Consider the following 23,211-nt stretch of genomic DNA (forward strand, 5'->3'; position numbering starts at 1 on the left):
CCGTAAGCAATACACTGGCGAGAGGACACCGTCAGATCAAGGAGCTGGAGCGTCAGCTCTGGGCGGACCCTCAGACGATCAACACTGCAGCTGACACAGTCAGTACCTAACCACCGAACACGTCAGCTCACAAGCCGTGAGCAATACGTTGGGGAGAGAGCACCATACCGAACAGTCAGCACCAGGCGTGTATCCACTGAGCGCGTTAGCTCATGAGCCACAAGCAATACACCCAGAGGAACACAGCGGGAGGACCTCCTGCTCAACCAGACAGGATGACTTCGTTCACGGAAAACAGACAGGAAGAGCCCAAGACACAGTAATCCAGGGAGGCTGACAAAGACAGACGCCCTGACTTACAACAGGTAAGCTGATTCAACAACTGCACCCTCGCTCTTTCTCTATCGTAGATTGAGAGATACTGCACCCTGATGCACACTTGGAGATCAAACAATCAATGATCGCATGCCAGCGCTGGCGCTTTATAGCTACGCAATAGGGCATGGCCGGGCTAGCCGGTGTGTCTTAAAGAATTATCCAAGTACCCTGACAAGCAGCGGGGGTCATATCCCGTACATATGGAATATGTAACGGAGTGGAGAGACAGTCTTGAGACGATAGAGAACAAGATTAGGCATCACCAAAAAAACTATCTTTGTTGTGCAGAGACCTACCCGGAGTGGCTAATCGGGAGGACCGGGATAATTCCCGGTGGGCCGTCCTGAAGTTTGGGCCGCAAGGGCCGGCAGAAATGGACAATTTTTAATATTTTTATAATTTTTTGGTTTGGTGTTCATTCGTGGCCCTGAATGAGTGTTACCTACATGCTAATACCGCTGTCCCTGTGAGCCGTCTCCATTGGCAGCTTTTTTTTTTTGTCTCAGTCCTGTTACGTCAAACCTGACATAACAGCACGTCCGTGCAGGCTAAAAACAATTAGCTCCGCCAGTTGGAGTCTGTGCAACGAGTCAGCATGTAGCTACTGACAGCCAGATGGATCAAAAGAGCAAGGGTGGCTCGGAGAAGTTTAGAAATAAAATTAGGAAAGCGCTGGAAAATGACGCTTCAAAATGCGCAAAAATAGCAATTAAAAAAAAATAAAATAAAACGCCAACGGGCTCGCAGTTTGTAACAGCAGAGGATGGCGATGAAACTGGTAAGGCTAGATGTTGGATAAAATGCAGCTTGCACCATGTGATGAGACGACACCACATAATTGGGGAAACTTTGTCTTGTAGCCCCTCAGAAGTGAGATGCAGCAGCACCAACCAGCTATGAGCCCACCACAGGTGCAGAGTGAATATTAGAATTGATATCAGCGTATAGTGTAGACCTACTCTATATAAAAATTGTCCTGAGAGAATTGATACTTGATGATTCAGCACTACAATAATGAAATTGACATGCATTGACCAGAAGGCTGACTATCGACTATTTTTTAAAATGTGATTTAATGTCAGAGGAAGACACAGGGGACAGTGATGAGGAAGGGATTGCTGCTGTCAGTTTTGAAGAAACAGGTGAGCTGTTGTAACAGAGTGTGTGAACAAGCAAGCATCAGTTCTAATATAATCACTGTCTGTGCTCAAATATTTGTAGTGGCCCTTTTTATCATCAAAAGTAAGATGGTAAACAAAGCACACAATTGAAAATGAATAAGATTAACGTTAGATGCAATAGATCTGCATTTTTTTGCCACTGAACAAAATATTATTGTTTATTATCATTGATTCTTATTACACAGGTTTAGGTGAGTTTATGGAACCTGGAGGAAGTGTGAAAGGGAGAGCAGAGTCTACTCTGAGACTGATTTCAGAGACAGCAGCTCAGCAGCAGCAGAACCCTGAACCACAAGTTAGGGATGAGATAGATGAAGATGAGTCTGTTGATAGTTTTGACTACTTTGCTCGCCCTCAGTCACAGGATGTACATATATTTTTTTTTCTAATCTGCGCTCTTAACATGTAAAGTTATAATTACATTATTTTAATACAAAAGATCATGATATAAAGTGGGCCGGTTTGAGGTATGAAATTCCAGGGCTGAAAATGAGTCCCACTCCGCCCCTGTGCAGAGATGACGAGATAAGTCATCATCACGAGAAAACAATGTTTGTAATGTAGAGGGAACAGGATAAGTCATTATCATGAGAAAAGGATTTTTGTTACGTAGAGATAATGAGATAATGAGCCATTATCATGAGATAACTGCATCAAAAGAAATGAATTGCTCTTCTGGGCTTGTGTAGTAACCACTGTTTATCCTTAGTTTTTTTATTTAATGCCACAAGATGATCGGGGCTCATGGTTCCAGAGCAGGATGCTGGTCAGTTTGCATATCATCTGCTGTGATATAACAATCATTGAGATCAAACATAAAGCCAAGCTTCTTTCCTGTAAAAAGACAACCTTTCTCATAAAGCCTTGCCCATCAAAAAGTTGCCAGACAACTCTGATTTTTTGGAACAGAGATATTTATTAACCCTTTCAACAAAATGCACAAAAATATTTCATGTTTCATTTTCTTTATGATGCAATTGGGTTGTTTAGGGAACTTTTGCGGTAAAGTTTTCCGTAAATATGCATCCTTTCAATGCAAGAAATACTTCATGTAAAAAATGATGAAAAATGTAGATGTAACTCTTACCACAACTTCTGAAAGAAAAACAATAGTTATAATGAAAAAAAGAAGCGTTTCTACCATTTTTATGAGAGCAGGCATCTGAAAGGGGCCCAAAAAAACAACTTCAGCTGACTTTAGTGAAGTGTTATATAAATATATAGTATTTAAGGAAACTGTTTATCATGTTGACGAACTTAAGAACGAAATATGAAACGCTTGGCAGCATAAGGTTTGATCTCTTAATGTCACAACATTAACCGGTACTACGAAAAATCCCCACTGACAACAAGAAATAAAAGTTTTGTACAGTGCATGTCTTGTCTTTCATTGCAACTTATCTCTATTTGAGTGTTTGTTTAAGCAGCTCAAAGCGAGGCAGCTTTCACACCCACTCCTTTTTGTGTTCTCATTACTGCTGTTAAGCTCACACAGGAACAGGAGTGTCCCCACATCCTTGTGAAGTCCCAGCCTCTCCTTCTTCCATTGTGGAGTTTAAAAGCAAAGAAGGCAACTTCTCCAGGTGTGAAACCATCCACAGCTTTTTGTTTCAATCACAGCTTTCCTCTTTGCTGACAGGTTTGAACCTCTGCTGAACTTTTTAATGATTTAAATAGAGATGTGCAAACTCTGCTTTTTTTTTTTTTTTTTTTTTAAGAAACAACAGATTTTTCAATAGTAACATTCATCAAACGTTGAAACTGGGAGAAAGTGAAAATTTCTGTCATCACTCATAGTCCATAAAACATCATGTTTCTGTTTAAAGAGCCTGAAGTAGTAAAATATCAGTAACTCATTCTTTAGTCACAGGAAGTCATTAAGTCTGACACACCAAATACAGACAGGTGTCAAGTGAGCAGGTGTGGAGTAAGCAGAAAGAGTGAGCAAGTGTGGAAAAGGCACATGAAGAGTGAATAGGTGTGGAGTGAGCTGGTGTGGAGTAAGCAGGTAAAGAGTGAAGAGCTGTGGAGTGAGCAGTAAGCAGATAAAGAGAAAACAGTTGTGTAGGGTTAGCAGTTGAAGAGTGAATAGGTGTGGGTGAGCAGGTGTGAAGTAAGCAGGTGTGGAGTAACTGGGTGTGGACTGAGCAGGTGATGAGTGAGCAGGTTTGGAGTGAGCAAGTGTGGATTGAGCAGGTGAAGAGTGTGTAGGTGTGGAGTAAGTAGGTTGGGAGTAAGCAGGTTTGAAGTGAGCAGGTGTGGAATGAACAGGTGTGGATTGAGCAGTTGTTGAGTGAACAGGTGTGGAGTGAGCAGGTGTGGAGTAAGAAGGTGTGAAGTAATCAGGTAAGGACTGAACAGGTGAAGAGAATACAGGTGTGAATTGAGCAGGTGTGGGGTAAGCAGGTGAAGAGTATACAGGTGTGGACTGAGCAGGAGTGGAGTAAACAGGTGAGGAGTAAACAGGTGTGTGTTAAAGATGGGTGGAGTGAGTAAGTGTGGAGTAAGCATGTGAAGAGTGAACAGGTGGGAGTTGAGCAGCTATGGAGTGAGTAGGTGTGGAGAAAGCAGGTAAAGAGTGAACAGGTGTGGAATGAGCAGGTGTGGATTGAGCAGGTGTGGGTTGAGCAGGTGTGGAGTTGGCAGGCGAAGAGTTTACAGATGTGGAGTGAGCATGTGTCAGGTGAACAGGTGTGGAGTGAGCAGGTGTGGAATGCAAAGTAGGACCTCAAAGTTCCCTTTTGTTCTGATGGATGATGTGTTTGCAGACAGCAGCCAGATGAAATTAAAACTCAAGCTATGCTTTCTAGATTTCACAGACATTTGGATGTTCTTTCGAGAGAGGGAACTTTTCAGAGTTAACCTACCTATGAACTAAATTCAAACTCTTCTCATGGGAAACTTTGCACTGTTGAGAAGCACCTGTCATGTCAACAGTAACTGCGTTTAAGTGCAGCCTCATGAGGTCCCCATGTGTACAAGCAGAGCTTTGACAGTCCCAGTGAGGCTTGATTGAGCCACCCAAAATGAATAACCCAACCAAAAATAAATACCTGACCGAAAATATCAAAACTGACCAAAAACACAACTTATCAAAAATGTAATTTAAAAAAATACAATAAAAAATGCCCCATAAGGATGTCGTCATCTAACTTCTTATGGACATTTTTGCACTTTCTATACCCTTTCTTACTTTTGTTTTCTTAAATGCTGCGGTGACTCCTGAATTTCCCCTCGGGGATAAATAAAGTATTTTCTATCTATCTATCTATTCTATAAGATGAGCCTGGAACAAAAACAATTAAATTAAAACCAAAAGGGTAAAAGGAGTTAAATTGTGGGTTGTTGTTACGTTCTGGGTTTTTTTTTCATCATTTCCTTTTTACCTTATGGACTGTTGTTACATTTATGTTGTTGGTACATATGGGTTGTTGTCACATTATAGGTCTATATTACATTATGGGTCATTGTTACATTATGGGTCGTTGTCACATTATGGAATGCTGTAAGATTATGGGCCATTGTTAGATTTCCAGTTACTGTTAAATTTCGGGTTGTTATTACATTACGGGTTGTTTGTAGATCATGGGTTGTAGTTACATTATGGGTTGTCGTTGGATCATAGGTTATTTTTTACATTATGGGTTGTGTTACAGTTTGGGTCTTTGTTGTTAAATTATCGGTCTTTGTCTCATTTTGGGTTTTTGTTACATTATGGGTCGTTGTTTCATTTTGGGCTCAAACAAGGCTTATCAGAGTCCAGTTACTGGTCCAGTTTAGTTACTGGTCTCTCCCGGCTGCCATCGAACAGGTTGTGTTTGCGTTGTTTCCTGTGGTTCATTGAGGTGAGATCTTTATTAAACACCTCTCCAGAGCGCAGAGCCGACACCAAGTCATCGAACTCCCCGTCCTCCTCTTGGTTGGCTCTGGCATTCCTCGCCTTCTGCTCCCGCTCTCTCTTCAGCTGCAGAACAAGAGGAAATGTTCGAAAGACTGACATTGACATTCATTGAAAAATCATCTTCCTGAAGTTCTCCAACTGGATAAAGACTCCACACCTGTGCTTCTATGAACGCTCGTCTCTCCTCCTCCTCCTTGCGTTGGGCTGTGTTCTCGTTGTCCTGTTTGGCCTCAGAGAACGCCGTTAAGAATGCGTCAAAGATCCTGAAGAACTCGTCAGGCTGCATATTAGGAAGTTCCCCAAAGTGTCTCAGTGCTTTCTGAAACTTTAGGAGAGATGAGGAGGTTAAGAGACAATCACTGCTCATTTCTCTTCTTCTCCAACCTATTTCCAGTGAAACAGGCTGTCACAGCTGCAGAGAACCCTTCATCAACCAAAGAACATCACTTTGAGCTTTGCTGTTGGCGACCCTGTGTTCAGACCCTTTACTGCAGTCCTTTAGTCACAGCTTGAATCAGAAACATCCTCTACTGAACGGACATCTATGCAGTCTTGTTTGGCCCACTCACCGCTTCTTTGGCCTCACTGAACGACTCCTCCACCTCAGAGAAGCTGAAGGAGGCCACAGTGATGAACTGACTGACCACAGGGACGAACTTATCCAGCGGCCCAGCAGAGGAATGAGCCTGCTGGTACTGCAGCTCCTGCACACCACACACAGACAGAGAAGGTGTTGTACACACACTGCTCAACACACACTGCCCCAGTCCTCAAAAAGATCTCAGTCTGTAGAGCTCACTCACTGCCTCAACGCTCTTCAGCCCAGACCTCAGATTCCCCATGTCCTTTTCCAGCTCTGTCATACTGAGGAGATGGTGACACACAGTACCTTACTTACTTTGTTTTTCATAAACCTGTATCATAGAGACTGGCATCCTGTTTCTACAGCAGCACAGAGTGGACAAACCAGTGACAATGGCCCTCATTTATCAAATGTGCATACACATGAAAAATGGGTGTACGCTCCTTTTCACGCACGGATCGGCATTTATCAATCTGAACGCGGGCATCAGGTACGCTCAAATCCCAAGTCAGGTCTGAGTTTGTGCATGCAAGTTTCATGTCAGTGGGCAGCACAGTGCAGCGGGGGAAATCTGTCTGTGGAGGAGAATTATTAGATCATATGAGCACAAAACATTTTCAGACAGAGAAACTGATGTTCTTACATTAATATTTAGATTTCTGAATTAGATATGACACCAAGAATGTTTCTAACATTTTACTCTTCTTCCGACAATCTATGAAAGACTTTACTATGAAAGAGCAGCGCAAGCTGTCAGCTGATTTCTCTGTTTAAAAAAATGTGTTTCCTTTGTTGTTTACTTAAAAAAAATGAAAAAAAATAAAAATAGAGAGGGGGTTATCAGTTTTTAATACACTCTCATGTCCATGATGAAGTCTCAGCAGAGAACATCCAGAGGACGCTGGATTTAACTTTTAGCCTGGATTTAACTTTTAGCCTGGATATTTTTAAAGAAACTGAATTGATAACAGATTTACTGTGAAGATGATTATTTCACTCCTCATGATATTATCATATCAACGTGAACTGTGTGTGATAAAGTGACTAGTTATTAACAGAAGACGTTTATTTACATTAGATCACAACCAATGTTCTTGTCTCATGGTACAAATAATCATAAAACTCTAGTCTACCCGTGCGTAATAGCGCATGATCGGCACACTTCAGCTCCACTCCCTCCTCAGTCTGTGACAGGTTCAGGCTGGAGTCTGCAGCTTCTTTCAGAGCTCAAACACATTTTTAAAAGACAGCTTTCCACATTTCTGGACCTGATCAGAAACAATGAATAATACTGTGGCTTCTAACAGTCAGACAGATGGATTAATCAAGGTATAAACAAAGGCTGTGTAGATTAAATGTTTAAACTCTGCTGTATTTTCGTTTGTCACATCTGCGCTGCTGAATCACTGCAATGATATCCTTGCAGATGAGTTTTTTTCTGACTGCCGAACAACTCTATCTCTGTTGCTATGGCGTTGTCGATTACCAGCACGGGAAAGTTTCCTTTTTCCCGAAATCAGTCCCTCCACGTCATAAATTCCGTGGGTTCAAGTAAAGTTATGTAAATTACGATTGTTTTCAGCCACCACATTTATCAACAGCTGATCAGGCGCATGCCGTGATTGGTCCTAGTACGCATAAATCAGACGTGAACGTTGCCGTAGGATTGTTTTTACATCCAGATCTGCGCCAATTCCCATGCAAGATTGATAAACGAGGGCCATTGTGTTTTAGTATTTGGTGAGTAATCATCAGAAAAGTGAAAGCTGGAAGAAGAAGGAGGAGAGAGAGTAATGTCTGCAAAAAAAAAAAAAAAAGGTAGAAGGGAAAACCTTGGTCAGGCTCTTACTAATAGGAAGGATGACTGCAAACTGAAGATCTGTTTTTCATTCTCACTAAGGCATGTGGTCTCAGCAGCCTTTGTCAGGACCTGTGAGGCCAGTTGTTCCTACCTGACTTTAGCAGCTTCTGGCACATTCTGCAGCTCCTCACTCAGTAACAGGACCCTGGGATACTTCTTCTCCAGCACAGTGATCATGTAGTGCAGCAGAGTAACATGTCTGCAAACACACCACACACAGCTTTAACAGGCAACCCTGTGTATCCTTTCTTTCCTCCAGCCAGAGAAACAGGGGGCTGGACTCTTCTGAGTCTGATCCTCTCTGTGGACTGATAGAAAGCTTGACTTACTTATCGGTGCTCGACTTTGTGTCCGCAATCTTGTTGAGGCTGGACACTCTAAATCCGTACGCGTTTCCTCGTTGTCCTTTGTTCATGAAGTTCCCAAAGGCCAGGATGACCTCGAGGAGCTGACGCAGAGTCGGACTCTGAAGAACCTCTCTGGAAGCCAGACTCAGAGCTGAAACAACACCACAACCACAAGTTATCAGCCACTTCAGACCCTCAGGCTGTCATCTTCACCAGGGCCGTCAGGACGCACCCACCTTGGATTTTGGGTTGCACCTCTGCCATACGCTCAGCAAACTTCTTCTTGAAGTTGAGGGACTGCAGTCTCTGCTGATAGTGGTTGATGCTGGAGACAGAAAGGGGACACGCTGTGAGATGACTGCTGCTTAAAAAAGTCTCTACAGCATCTGAGAGACCAGACAAGCAGGCAGAGAGGGGACCCTGTGAGTGTGTAAGTGTGTGTGTACCTGCTCATATCGAAAAGGAAACGATCTGCTTTGGCCATTCGATCCATCTCATGTTTGTGCTCTTCAAGCAGCTCAACATCACTTTTTTCAGGAACAAACTTCAGCAGCTTCAAACGCACACACACACACACACACACACACACACACACACACACACACACACACACACACACAGACATTACAAAGTGCATGTTACTTATATAGAGCCTACCTGGGATTGGCTTTAACATGATGGGAGTTGATCAAAGAGTGAACAGTTCTACAGTTTCATTTATCAGACGCTTTTGTCCAAAGTGATGTACAACAAAAGCAAGAATTTAGACAGAAGGGAAAACCTAAGTCAGTGTGACAAAGTGACATTTGGCTGCAGGTGCTGCCACCAAGCGAAAGAGAAATCCTCACTCCCCACACCAACCCACGCAGAATAATGTAGCCATATCTAACCACAAGTTATTGCTGCAACAGTAAAGTTCATCCTTTAATAACATGCAATGATCAGAGCTAAATACTAACTCAGAGCAGACTTATTTTACCCCTGAGGACAAAAAGGAGAAGGGTCAGCTTAAGTGCCTAAGTATCCCCTGAACAGATGAGTCTTCAGACATCCCTTAAAAGTAGACAGAGACTCTGGGGGATCGTATGGTTAGGTAAGTCATTCCACCATTTGGGCTCAACAGAGAAGAAGAGTCTGGGCACCAGGTGTCTTTCTCATACAGAAGGTTGTGGGCGAGAATGTGTGTAGACCTGGATGAGGGATCCCAGGTAGGCAGGAGCCGTTCTTGTCACTGTTTTGTATACCAGGAAAAGAGCTTTGGATTGGATTGGACCTGCCACCGGAAGCCAGTGAAGAGAGATGAAGAGTGGGGTGACATTGGCTGTTTTAGGCACGTGAAAGACCAGATGTGCTGCTGCATTCTGGGTAATCTGCAGAGGTTTTAATGTACATGAAGAGAGGCCTTCTAGAAGAGAGTTGCAGGAGTCAATGTGTAAAATCACAAGGGCCTGTACCAGAAGCTGTGTGGCCTGTTGTGTCAGGTGAGGTCTGATCTTCCTGATGTCATAGAGGACATATCCACAATTCTGAGCAATCTAGGCCACATGAATGTTAAAGGTCAGCTGGTCATCAATCAGGACACCATATTTCTGATAGAGTTTGTGGCTCAAGTTGATTGGAATCAACCAGGACACTGATCTGTGGTCGAACTGAGGTACACGCTGGAAAGGTTCAGTTGGTTTAGGGCTGGGATTAAAGGGATAGTTCAGTTTTTTTGAAGTGGGGTTTTATGAGCTCTATGTGACCACTAAGGACATTAGATACAGTAGAAAGTTGTCTCCTCTCCCTCAGTAAGACACAGACTGTAATCTCTGGTGACGAGGAAACAGGAAGAGACAGTACCAAATTCAAAGGCTATTTTCTCTGCCTATAAGAACTAAAATCAAAAAGTAATACCACAGTTTAAGAGTACGATACATAAAATATTTTTTAAGTGCAATAAGTCTTTGGAAATGTAAACATTTATCCGGACCTAACTAACTGGTCATGTCCCCCCTCCTCCTTTTAGCTGTAGGGAATGTAAACAAGCTATGCTTCAGGCGCCAGTTGTAGCCTCGTGTAAGTTTGATCAAGTGTCCTAATTCTTTTGTTTGTACTCTAAGGATTGTGAGGCAGGCAGGAAATTCAAAATGAGTGACTATGACAGCGACAATGAAGTTCCATTCACTTTGGAACCAAAAGGATACCTGTATGAACCGGAGTACACAGAGAAGAGCTGCTACAGATGGCGACTGGGAGGAATACAGAGGAAACATCCATAGGCACTGGACATCAAGATGCTGAGTGTTACTGCTGCCATGACTGTTGTTGTTGTTGTTGCTGTTACAGGACACTCCAGAATTCAGACGAGCAGGGAAAAACTGTGGTGTTACTTGGTGGGGCAGTTGGAGAATGCGCTTGGCCGGTGATCGGAAGGTTGCAGGTTCAAGCCCAGCTCTGGGCAACACATGGCTATGTGTCCTTGGGCAAGACACTTAACCCCAAATTGCTCCCACTGCTGCGTCACTGGTGTGTGAATGGGTATGGAAGGGCGGGACTGTGTTAGACATACTGATGGATAGCTGACATCGTAAAAAATTGGATCCATCAGTGAATGGGTGTGGATGGGTAAGTGTGACCTGTGGTGTAAAGCAGCTTTGAGTAGTCCATGACTAGAAGAGCGCTATATAAGCTCAAGTCCATTTACCATTTACTTTTTGATTTTAGTTCTTGTAGCCTTTGTATTTGGTACGGTCTTTCCCTGTTAGCGCCTATTTCATCATCACCATCGATTACAGTCTGTGTCCTATTGAGGGAGAGGAGACACCTTTCTATTGTATCTAATGTCCTTAGTGGTCACACAGAGCTCATGCAAAGCCACTTCAAAAAAACTGAACTATCCCTTTAAGACCAAACATGGACTCAATACAGAGAGTAAACAAAAAGTGAACCTTTAAATTATGATTCACAGATACAGATTTTAGGATCAAAGTAAAATTAGGGAATGTTATGAAATGATTAACCAGTCTATTAACACTGAAATACACAACTACTAATATTCTGATTAAGTGCAGTCCTCTGGACGTAGTTTTCTGGTTCCTTTATTATAAACTGGGTCAGACTCGGCGGTCTGTGCACTCTTTTTGGTTTGGGGGAGTTTCTGATTTATAGGTTTATGCACAAGTGATCATAATGTATATCCAGTCAAAAACCAGGTTGCATGTGCCGGTTACCGTAGAGTAACGTGCAATCATATGATAATATTGTATTTTTGTCGTCAAATCATTAAAAATGGTTCATTTTCGGCATTGCTGTGTGGCTACTGTTAAAAGTGATCTTGATGTTGTAATTGTGGCTTGATTATTCTACACGCTGAAGGAGTTTACATGACGGAATGACAGCTCTTTCAGCCATCTCCACACCACTATTGTGTGCTGCAGGAGAGATAACATGTTAAATGGGTTGAAAATGAATCTCTTGTGAGGAAGTTCTGTGCATTTGTTTGTGTGTTCAGTGATGTAAGTTGATATTTTGCTTGAAAACTGAAGCTTTAGCATTGTATGCTAACATCTGGCATGTCAATGCTGCTTCCCCTTGTTTGTAAGCGCAGCACTAAGTTTTTATATCCGAGCCCCTGATGTACCAAAAACAATATAAAACCACCATCTATATGTCTAACATGTTGAATGTATCAGTGGGCTCTCAGGGAGATCTCTTGTAGCCCTGTTTTTACATTATGCTGCAGTAAAAGTAGAAACACATGAAGTGAGAGGTATATACACATGATTAAACTTACTTAAAAGTATGATTGATCTAATGTTCTTAGCTTTAAACACAAAAGTAAGTCTTCTAGTCCAGGCTAGCTACAATAGCAAAATATCTTCAAAGCTCAAAGAAATAAAACATGTACTTCTAAAGGCTTTATACTATTTGCTACATGGTGTTGTACTAGATACCTGGATGATTCGCCGTATATTACTGACAGACACTTTTGGCAACTCCAGAATTTTTTTTTGTTTATTTAACCTCTGTCATTATAACACCAACTACTGTCACTTTCTAATGTTTCTTTTGGTAACCGGAAATGCCCAAGTCACTTCACTTCAATGCAGAGGCGATCTGTGCATATAGCCTAATGACACGTGTTTACATCCTGGTATGTCACAGTAAATGGAGCAGTACTTCTACAGTCCTTTTTTTTGTCTCTGAGCACTCAGAGAGCTCTTTACACTGCTCGGAACTTTCACCATGTGTCCTGACAGAGTGTACGTGTCCACTTTGGTGTTCATATTTTTACAGCTGCGCTATCAGTTCTGTGTTCAGAGCAGATGTTTGCAATTTTGACCAACATTCGTGGAGGCATCAGGACGGCTGTGAGCCGGTCAGAGAGCAGCAGGAGGGAGGGGCAGAGGTCTGTGTGCATGAGTGAGAGAGTAGATGGGCTGAAGATGATTTTTATTAATTTTTTTTTGTTCTGGCTGTTTTGAGTTGGCGTAATCACTGCCGACAGTTTGACCAGTGAATAAAAACACTAATGTCCATGAATCATTATCATCATGAGTGCAGCGTCCAAATGGATGTTACGTTATACTTTACTTAAGTTGTGTGCAATTCTAGTCATAATGGAAACACCAGCAAGGCACAGTTGTTCTCAATCAAAACTTCAGAAATATCGCCTCTATTTTGCGAAGAAGTGTAATTGAAATGCAGCTATTGATGGCAGGGGGAGTTCTGTTATCGGAACCACCAGCGTAGCCATTATATTCATACTTGTCCATAAACCACTGATTTGGGTTCAGTGCCTTTTACAAGGACGCTTCAGCATGTGACTGCAGGAGCTGGGATCAAAACCTCAACCTTCTGATTGAGAAACGGTGACTCGACCACAGAGTCACAGCCACCTGTGTGTGTGTGTGTGTGTGTGTGTGTGTGTGTGTGTGTGTGTGTGTGTGTCACCTGCTCCAGCATGTCTTTAGGTAAATCCTCCTGCTCATCCATGGTCAGAATGGCACGTCTGATCTCATCATTGCTCAGCTTCAGCCTGAAAAATAAATGAAATTCAGTCAGGAACACTCTCGTCCTGCATTGAACCATTTATTGCCAAATAGATACAGTTAGAATTGTCCTTACAATTCTGCTTTTCAGAGTACTCCCTAGGTTAGCTGAGCAGCCTGCTCAAGCTTTCCAGGGAGTCCATAACAACCCCCCATACGTGCATACAGATTAGAAGGATGCATACATATCAATGGGATACGTACAGATTCTTATAGGAGGAGGCTGGGGTGGAGGAGGAATTATTAAGACAGCAGCAGCTGGGTCGCAAAGAGGTAGCAGGAATAAGACAGAATGATAACGAGATTCACACCGCCTTGTCGTTAGACACACGCTGTGATTGGTTGAGAGGGGTTAGATTGAACATCCGCCTGTCAGCTAATCAGAGCTGGGTATATGACTTCTATGTCCTGCATGAACTTACGCTAGCTCTATTTGTTGCAGTCCAATTATAAAAAAGTTGCATTTCCTTGCGTTAAATGTGTTAAAATGCTGAAGCTGAAGAGGAAACATAGTGAAACAAAGCTGAAAATTAGAGATACAATTTTTAAAATAGTAAAACAATGCAGATGAAAAAATGGCAAAATAAATTGTTGAAAGAGGCAAAGAAATGAAGAACAGGTGAGGTGGAAGTGAAAAGGAAGTAAAGGAAAAGGTAAAAGTAAGTGTAGAAGGTGAAGAAAAAGAGGACAAAGAGTGGATAAAGGAAGTGGAGTGGGAAACGTAAATTAGCCTATAAAAGCTAAATATAATAAATAAAACTTAAGGACAGTTTAAACAGTGAAATCTCAAAAAATTTTGAGGAAAACAGAAATCCATGACTAATGTGTAAATAGTATGAAGTCTTGAGACCAGTTTGACGTGTGAGTAGTCAAAGTATGCAGAAGGTAGAAGCAGCTGAGGCTGAAGGAATTTCAGTGGCTCATTATATTCTTTCAGTCTCTGTCTTCATTGCGACAATGTTTTGAAGAAAGTTTAATCATTTAAAAGTACAGAAGGTAGAGATATAAAGACTACAGGCACCCTTCAGCTAAAGGTAAAATGAAGAAAATGTAATATGAGTTGCAGAATACGTGGTTGAAAGAGCTGTTTCCGTAACAGGGTTAGCAGATGGATGGAGGACTTTGGAAATGGTGCAAAAGTCTTTAAAATGCCCAAACACTGTGAATGTGTGTGTCCTATGTGTTAGACTGTTTTTGCATGTCCTGTGAAACCCAGCTGAGAACAGCTATTACTATGGTGATCATATCTTAAAACATAGCAGAGTAACTGCTGTTGGAATCCTGCTCCAACAGCTTAAAGCTATGGTCTACGATCTGAAACCCAGTTTGGCTGATGAGACACATTTGAAAAACGCAGCTTCACCCACCCCTCCCCTCCGTGTTCCAAGATCCCGCCCCCCAGCTATGGCCCTCTTCGCCTCCTAACAACGCGCCCCCGCGACAGAGCAAGAAGCCGGCCGGCAGAAAATGTAACAAACAAGACAGTCACCCTCCTTGTAACACACAGCGGTAGCTTTTTCAATTAGACTGGCGCGATCAAAACCATGAATTAGCTGGAGAAGCAGGTCTGGTGTTGCCACTGCCAGCTGATCAGAGCAGAGCTGACTGTGGGCCAGGCTTTACCTTTCTCAGCGTGTCTTCACCAGCTCAGTTTATAATGCTAAAGATGTGTGGCTAACTTATGCTAAAATCTATTGACAGAGCTGACCCGTTCTGACCAGCAGAGTTCAGTCATTAGCCAGTACAGGCACAGACTAACCAGATTTATTCAGCTGACATCTCCCACTGTGGGAAACAAAGTCATTACCTGTTGCGGCAAACAGCTGTTTGCCAGCTGATACGTGATGCGAAGCCTCGGTTTCTCCGTGACGCGCACAACACACAGCCAAACTCTGTCTAAGATTTCTGTGGTTTTTAAGGAAGCACTCACCAGAGCAGGAAGGCACCTGAATCCACCCTGGAGCGGTCCGGTGGGTTTTAAAGTACTTCGACATGAGTTCGGCTACAGTGGGAGTAGTAGTATCCACTGTTAAAGATAATTAGTTTGTGTTTAGCCCTGTGTGAAACTGTTGCAGCGAGCGGGCCCGTCCTGTCAGCTGGTTCGTGTGCACGTTAATTGCTCAGCTGTGTCGAATCAAGCAGGAGGAAAGGAGACGGTAGAAGTGAGCAGGTCAGATCAGTTCGGGTTTCTCATCAAGCTATCTACTGAGCTGTGTGTGTACCAAAATCCAAGAGCTGAACTGACAGCCAGTAAGATCACACTTATTTCTTTTGTGGATACAGCAAGGCACTTGTTGGGGTGGTGAGGCACTGTGGCATGGGGGAGAAATGTTTGTGATTGTGTTGGATCCATGGCCGCTAGTGAGGAAATCAGAGAACGTGATCATTTTTCCACCTGAAAGGTCAAGCTGAGTGTTTCACTGTTCAACAGAAACTCAGCTGTCTCAAAGTGGCTCTATGACGCTTCAGTAGATGAGCAGCTGTAGCTGACGTGAGAGGGGTAGTGGGGAAGGATGAGGTGGGACCATGGGCATGACGTTGCGAAATGAGGGAGACGGATTGGATGGACTCACATACCTATCCGAACCGCACATACCATGCGCGGTTTGGATAGGTCAACTAGTATGCAGCTTTGCAGCAGATATACTGAATGGATTTTTTTCATTCTTTTTGGTCTTTATATTGTGTAGATTGGATCATAGGACCAATACAGCCCTATAACCGGTATTATTCAGATGTACAAAGCTCCAAATTGTAGACCATAGCTTCAAGGCTTTGGGATTTCTGCTGAGAAACCCTCTAAATCTGCTGCCACTGTTGAAAAACTGTGAAAGAAACAAGAAAATAAATAATACTGTGAGAAAGCAAAGGTTTCAAGAAATCTTTCAATGTGGTTTTTGAACATATAGAGCCAAGAATGAGAGCAGGGCAGTGATTTAAAAATGAGGTTCTGAGCAGAAATCAGTGACCAAAGTTTGAATGGGAGTCTATGAGAGCAAAAACTTTTTTTTTTCCAACAGTTGGCTGCACACTGGCCAAAGGGTGTGATCTTTTACTTAGATACCCCCTTTGTTGGAAGCAGGAGAAGTCAGGCAACATTTTGATGCCTGATTTATGTCAGTGCAGTGAAATTTGTGGATTTTATGGCAGGTTGATCAAAATATTTTATTGGTCCATCAGCTGCCAGTACACTCTGGCTGAAGATGTTCCACACTCTGGGAGCTGAAGATACAGTGAAAAAACTCCACATTTAGTGTTGCTCAAACAGTGAAATCTCAAAAACTGTTGATGATATCAACAGTTATGTTGTATATAGGTAGTGGAAGGATCAGTCAACATCTTAAAGCAAAAATAGAGTCTGTAAGCGGATATAAGCTGAAGTTATAGTTTCTTCAAGTTGAAGGAAATTGAGAGGAGGAGCTGAAGTTTCCCATTCATTTCAGATGGGGAAATTTTGGGGGAAAACAGAAATAAGTCAAAAAGATTAAGAGTTAGAAGAGTAAAAGGATATAACACACATGTCCTAAACAAGCTGATTACTTTAACAATGAAGAAGTTTGTTGAAGTAGAAGAACAATATGTTGAAATGCTGACTCAGCATTTCAAAATAATAACAAAAACACACTCACACACTCTCAAACACATACACTCACACACACCCACACACTTACCGTGAGAGCAGGATGTTACAGTTCTGCGCTCGGCGTCCATCGATCACAGACAGCTCCTTCACTTTCTTGGCAAAAGAATACTCATCCTCGGTGTCCTTCTGTTATGATATAATACAGTGTAAATAAGTTAAAGGTTATATTTTAATGATGTAATTACAGATTATATTCATTTTTTAGATTATATTTTACATATTAAAAATGTATTAAGATTTTCAATGTATTATAGATTTTATATAGATTAAAGGTAATTAGCATAATAAAGAGAATCAATATATAACAAATATAATGAATATAAATATACAAAAACAACCCTCTGAATCAGCCACCCCTGCTTCTGTTAAACATTTCACCTGAGGTTTCTGGTACGCTGAGAAAATGCTCTGAAACTCTTCCAGATCTAGAACTTCGAACACCTTCAGGTCGTCGATTTCTTTCCATATGGTTCCTTCCACCTTATTCTGAAACAAACAAATTCACCTCCATTGAGACAGTTTTCAGGAGCCTGTGGGTCCAGATTTGGCCCTGCACTGGGTAGTTATCAGCTTCTAGTTATCAAAAGGACTGCTGTTTAAGGTCCATGCAAGATACCAGACCTCTGTGTGTGTGTGTGTGTGTGTGTGTGTGTGTGTGTGTGTGTGTGTGTGTGTGTGTGTGTGTGTGTGTGTGTGTGTGTGTGTGTGTGTGTGCAGCAGGGCAGAAGGAGCAGAGCTCTGTCTCACCTCGGGCAGTTTGCTCCAGTTAAAGGACTTCAGAGGGTTTGACGGTCGAGGGATATTCTTCCTCTGTGCATTTCCAAGCGGAGCTCCAGGAGGAGGAGGAGGAGCCAATGGTTCCATGCAAAAAGCAGGTGGGCCTCCTGGAGGAGGAGGTGGAGGAGGAGGTGGAGGAGGTGGAGGAGAAATGACGGAGGGGATGGAACCAGGAGGAACTGCACCACCTGAAAGCACAGGAGGTCCACCTGGAACACTGGAGCTCTGAAAGGAGAGGAGCAAACACAGAGACCTGTGATTCTGTCACAATGAGGGAAACTCACTAGATTCATGTTTACTTCTGTTTCAGGGTCTGAACGCACAGTGCTGAGCTGCTGCAGGCGAGCCGACAGCTCCGACACTTTTTGCTTCGCTCTCTTGTGGTCATTGCTCTCTCGCTCCAGTTTGTCCTTCATCTTGCTCAGCATGTCCATCATGTTTTCTTTCTCCTTGTTCTTCGCCTCACACTCCCTCTCTTTCTTCTCAAAGCGCTGCTGTAAAGTCTGATGTTCTGAAGTGGAGAGAGGGTGGGACACAGACAGATCGTTCTTGCACAGATGCAGAGCTTTTAGTGGACCCAAGTCATAGTCTGCTCTGGTCTAAAAATCACTGAGTGCAAAAACTGGCCCAGCATTTCTCCTCAAATAATCAGGTCTGAAAAACAGACAGTCAGAGGATGCTTCTGTTTCTCTGTTAAAACATCACAAGGTATGGTTACCTGCAGTATGGACACCTGATGGGGGAATGGGGGCAAAAATAAATATTGTATCTTTATGTATCATTAATAAACTGGTGGTATATGGCATTTAAAGAAATTGAAGTTGAAAGCAGCTATGGAGCACACATTTTTGCGCAAACACTGGATTCATTAATTTTTCACTGCGACAGAATTTTGTGGCTAGGTGCATTTGCATTTATTTCAAGTGAAAGGCAGGCAATTTAGGATTAAAGGCACAGAAAGAATATTAATCACTAAGGTTTCAAGAGGGCCTTCATCGCACCTGTGGTTGGCGGGCTTGGGCCCTTATATGTACTAAGACTTCAAGAGAGCCTTTGCCACACCTACGGCTGGCAGGCTCGGGCCCTAACTAAATTTGGGTCAGAATATGAGCCTTAAGTCCAGAGTCCATAAAGAGGTTAGAATCAAGTGTTTCTGGATGAAAAAAAAGTTTTAAAAAGTGTTTTGTTGTTGGTGTAAAACTTTTTGAAATGAAAACAAAAAAATGAAAATCCATTTATTTTTCAATATCCCATTTGATAATATAGCTCAAATACAGGGAAGTTGAATTATGGGCTTTGGGCTGATACGGCTTTTGTTATTCCATTTCTCTGATCATTGACCCCAGAAGTTATATCTTCTCTGTCAAGAGAACGTAGATAAGGCCAGATTGATGGTAGTTGTGTGCGCAATGATGGACAGCTTTTTTTTTATTCAGGAAGTAGGAGTGACTCTTAAAGATGACATGACAACTGAAAAATCTGCAGGATCAAGTACGTTCAAATTCAATAAAATACTATGCTTTTTTTTCATTAAGTTGGAGAAAAAGTGGCATATTTTAGATGGAAATTAACATAAGGCCGTGGGAAGTAGTGGTGTTGAGGGTGCTGCAGTCTGGTCCTCCTATGATCCATCAAGAACACGTGCTCTGTCTCATGTGTCCTGTGCTTTCACGCAGCCAACTTTGCTTTAAATTCTGCATTTAAAAGATAATTATTTGGTATTATCCTAACAAACACTGCTCAAACTACAATATTCCATGTGTGCATATTCTACCAGTCACTAGAATGATTTGTTAGGAGATAATATTTTAAATATTCATAGCACCATCGTGCTGTACATGAAGCGTTCAATTGTGTATTTTACAGTTGACAGTCGATAAGAATATACTTCAAGGTATTCAAAATGTGAGGTTGGAGCTTCATGTGAGCCATGTGCGTGCATCAAAGGTGAGCTCTGGAGCTTTTTTATAGAAATATTACCCTATTGAACAAACGAGACACTTAAAACTAAAGCCTTTATACACTGCTACCTAATCAAGACCACAATCACTTTATTAACTGATGGAAGAAAACTCAAAATAACACATAGAATTGTCAGCAGGATACTCCGATCTGAATGCTGACAAAACAAACTATCCATCCACTACCGCCGGGGGCACATTAGATATGTTCATTTCCTTCTAAGATACGCCATATGTTTATCAACTTAATGAGAAATGTGTTATTTTAGAAGAAAATGAACATATCTGGAAGATCCTGCTGATTTTTTGGGCTTCATCTTCAAGTGTCACTCATTTGGCTCCTTTGAATCAAATGTAGCTGTTCATCAACACGCGCACAACTATCATCAAGCCGGCTTCATCTAGGCTCTCTTGAAAGAGAAGCTACAACTTCCAGGTCACTATGATTGAAGAAATTAAATTATAAAATCCAAATCAGCCCATGGTCTGTAATTTAACTTTCCTTTATTTGATCTAAATTATCAAACAGAATAATGAAAACCAACAGATTGTCATTTATTTGTTTTCATTTCAAAAAGGAAAAAAAACAAAAACAAACTGTTTTTCAATGTTTTGCTTTTGATTCATACTTAAATATCAGTTGAACGAATGATACACGGATTCAACAGAAGCAACATCTAGCTTCTTTCATTCAGACAAGTTATTAAATTCAAACTGGGAGCAGAATGAAGATGTCTGGTCGTTCTGTCCTCAGTTGTCAGAATCAAGTTTCCCCCCGCCGAGACTCAAGATGCAATGAATTTTGGCGCAATCACAACTGTTCCACAGCTACTGGTGTTCTGGAGTAAAGGGTGACTGTGCCAACTGGAGACCTTCAGCTGAATGTGTCAGTGAGTGTGGGCTGACAGTGTCCAGTTAACAGGGTCACATTTTCCACTGAACACCAGAGCTGTGTCTGTGTCCGTGTCTGTGTCTGAGCCTCAGTTAGGCATGTCTGACTGTAAATCAGTCACGTTAACTCATCAAACTCTGAATCCAGGTTTGACTTTGTGGAGTTGATGAAACAGTAGGTTTGGAGCTGAGGTTAGGACCAAATATGACTCTTAGTACTCAATGTGGAGAGTAAATAATCCCAGGAGGTTTTAATGATGATTATCTGAAACAGATTTCATCTTTACAGTCAAACCTCAGTATACTATCAAACTACTACTGGTGATCATTATCAATCCAAAAAGACTAAAACATTATTTAATGAGAGATCTGGAGCAGGTCTCTGTCTGGACAGAGTTTTCTGGATTGTTTATTATGACCCAGGTCCCAGACTCAGTGGTCTGTGCTGGTCTTTCATCTGGGAGGGTTTCTGATTTATTGATACAATACTTGTGCTGCCAAAATGTGCATGCAGCCATAACCCAGTGCTGACCCTGTGTATTTATAACCACTGAAAAAAAAAGTCAGTGTTTCCGTTTCCTCTATGAACTAAGTTGGCAAACACATTCATACGCGTTTTTACCTTTTCTCATTATATCAGCTTGCTCCTTCCACTTTTTCACCTCATCCTCCTTTACCAGCCTGATGACACAAAGAACAGAATAGAAATAATTCTTTATCATCCACCAATGTGGAAAATTGACTTTGGCTCACCAGCACAAGAGAAAGAAAGCACTAAAATACAAAAAATGTCATAAATAAAAACATACATTAGACATAATATAAAAGTAGAGGTAAAACAAGATCTAGTAAAATTAGTAAAACACAGAATAAATACAGTTCAGGTCATTTTTGTGAGTTTGTCACTTAGTCATATTTAAGATGGTGGTAGCATTTGGTATAAAAGATTAAAAAAAAAAAAAAACTTTAGCCAGAGGAACTCTGTAGCTCTTCCCAGACCTCAGAGTCTCAAACTGACAGGACAGGGGATGTCTGCCAGGATTCTTGAGGCTTTCCTCTTGGTCCTGTTGGTTTTAGTGATAGCCAGAGGCCTTTGGGGTTGTCCAACAATTTTGCCAGCCATTTTTTTCTATTTTCTTGAGCTTGCCCTTACACTTGCTCAAGCTCAAGTGACCAAACCAAGCACAAAGGTGGAAAGTCAAGATGCTCTCAATGTGAGTTGAGTACACAAGCTGTAAAATCTGTAGACTGACTCCAAGACAGCTTAATGTCCTGGCTAGGCAGAGTCACAGTGATCATTTCTTAAAAATAAAATCTTTGTTGTCAAAGAAGCTCAAGAGACAGTCAAAAACTGTTCCAAGTTATTTAAAGGTTTCTACATTTTTAACAAGCTTGAAGCTGACCACAAGTAAAACTGGCTCTATTGACAGTTCATGCTTTGTGTGAAAAACTAGCTCATTTGTTTTAGACACATTGATTTCAAGTTGGCTCTCTAGACACCAACCTTCAAGGGCCTTAGTGTGGGTAAGATAGGAGGCCTCACCAGGGGGATCAGATTTCTGTAACAGGTCAATCAAGGCCATGTCGTCTACATATCTAATCAATTTAAATTTTTTATCATGGAGTGCAAACTTGATGAGCAGAGAAAGCTGAACCTCAGACACTTAAATACCAACGGTTGGTTGGGCGTTTACAGGCAATAGAGGGTCAGGGTTCTCTCATTTAGTATAGATTATCTGCAGCAGGATTCAGAGAGGATCCTCTCAGGTTAGAATTAACAACTGAAACTAAAAACATCACCACACCTGTGAATGTGGCAGTAAAACTTTTGAAAACAATTGCAGCTCATGGCCACAAACATGGAAACTTACATGCGCACAATATTCTTCACATTGAAGTCCTCCAGAGGTGCCACGTCAGGGTTTTCACCTTTATCTGTCTGAAGAACCAGCTGCTGGATGATCCGGTCCAGCAGAACCCAATACTGAAGAGTGGTGCTACTCTGCTTATCTGTGCGCAACAGGCACGCACGCATGCATGCACGCATGTACGTAAACAAGCACGCACGCGTGCGCGCGCACACACACACACACACACACACACACACACACACACACACACACACACACACACACACACACACACACACACACAGAAGAGGGAATTGCAGCAGCAGCTAATGGTGAAAAGTGAGGACAGTTTGGTCATACAGTTGGTCTTACAGGGCATCATGAGACAGTGTTGCAGAGCCGACAGGAGGTGAGGATATGCCGCAGTGTGCATCAGATTCCTCTTGATCAGCTCAAACATCCGACTCGCACTCTTAGTTTCTATGTGGACCTGGAGAGACATCCAACAATCAGCCTGCTATGATATTCTAAGACAAGAGTATTCAGTCTGAGCCTGTCAGGGACAAAAGCATTTTGGCTAAAAGACTTTTATTGTAGCTGGTTCAAATGGTAAAAAAGCTCTTGTGCCCTGAAAGTATAAAAACCAACATGTCATTGGTTGCAGCAATGCATTCACAGCATTTGTTTTTCTACATCATTCTTAATCTTTCTTCTTCTTATACTTCTTCGTCTTCTTCTTCTTCTTCCGTTCATTTTTTTTTTGCTTTGCTACTCAAATTTTAACTAACTTTCACCATTCAAACTT

At 41.9% G+C, this 23,211-nt stretch overlaps 1 protein-coding gene across 1 annotated transcript in view; it reads right to left on the bottom strand.

Moving 5' to 3' along the window:
* Window positions 1-4,885: 4,885 nt before the first annotated feature.
* The window catches only part of LOC141806460 (disheveled-associated activator of morphogenesis 1-like), a 66,250-nt gene continuing 47,924 nt past the window's right edge, over window positions 4,886-23,211 (bottom strand). The window contains exons 11-26 of the mRNA XM_074692011.1: window positions 22,779-22,896; window positions 22,428-22,566; window positions 21,179-21,237; window positions 18,028-18,215; window positions 17,675-17,929; window positions 17,306-17,413; window positions 16,956-17,053; window positions 13,187-13,271; window positions 8,698-8,804; window positions 8,488-8,576; window positions 8,234-8,402; window positions 7,996-8,103; window positions 6,264-6,324; window positions 6,030-6,164; window positions 5,618-5,785; window positions 4,886-5,523 (exon numbers count right to left, since the gene is read on the bottom strand). Coding sequence (XP_074548112.1) covers window positions 5,323-5,523; window positions 5,618-5,785; window positions 6,030-6,164; window positions 6,264-6,324; window positions 7,996-8,103; window positions 8,234-8,402; window positions 8,488-8,576; window positions 8,698-8,804; window positions 13,187-13,271; window positions 16,956-17,053; window positions 17,306-17,413; window positions 17,675-17,929; window positions 18,028-18,215; window positions 21,179-21,237; window positions 22,428-22,566; window positions 22,779-22,896 — 2,088 coding nt within the window. The 3' untranslated portion in view covers window positions 4,886-5,322. The remainder of the gene's footprint in view (window positions 5,524-5,617; window positions 5,786-6,029; window positions 6,165-6,263; window positions 6,325-7,995; window positions 8,104-8,233; window positions 8,403-8,487; window positions 8,577-8,697; window positions 8,805-13,186; window positions 13,272-16,955; window positions 17,054-17,305; window positions 17,414-17,674; window positions 17,930-18,027; window positions 18,216-21,178; window positions 21,238-22,427; window positions 22,567-22,778; window positions 22,897-23,211) is intronic.

This window comes from Halichoeres trimaculatus, unplaced genomic scaffold (genome assembly GCF_033239565.1).
Source record: "Halichoeres trimaculatus isolate MK-OKI-2021-1 unplaced genomic scaffold, fHalTri1.1 fHalTri1_scaffold_17, whole genome shotgun sequence".
NCBI lineage: Eukaryota > Metazoa > Chordata > Actinopteri > Labriformes > Labridae > Halichoeres > Halichoeres trimaculatus.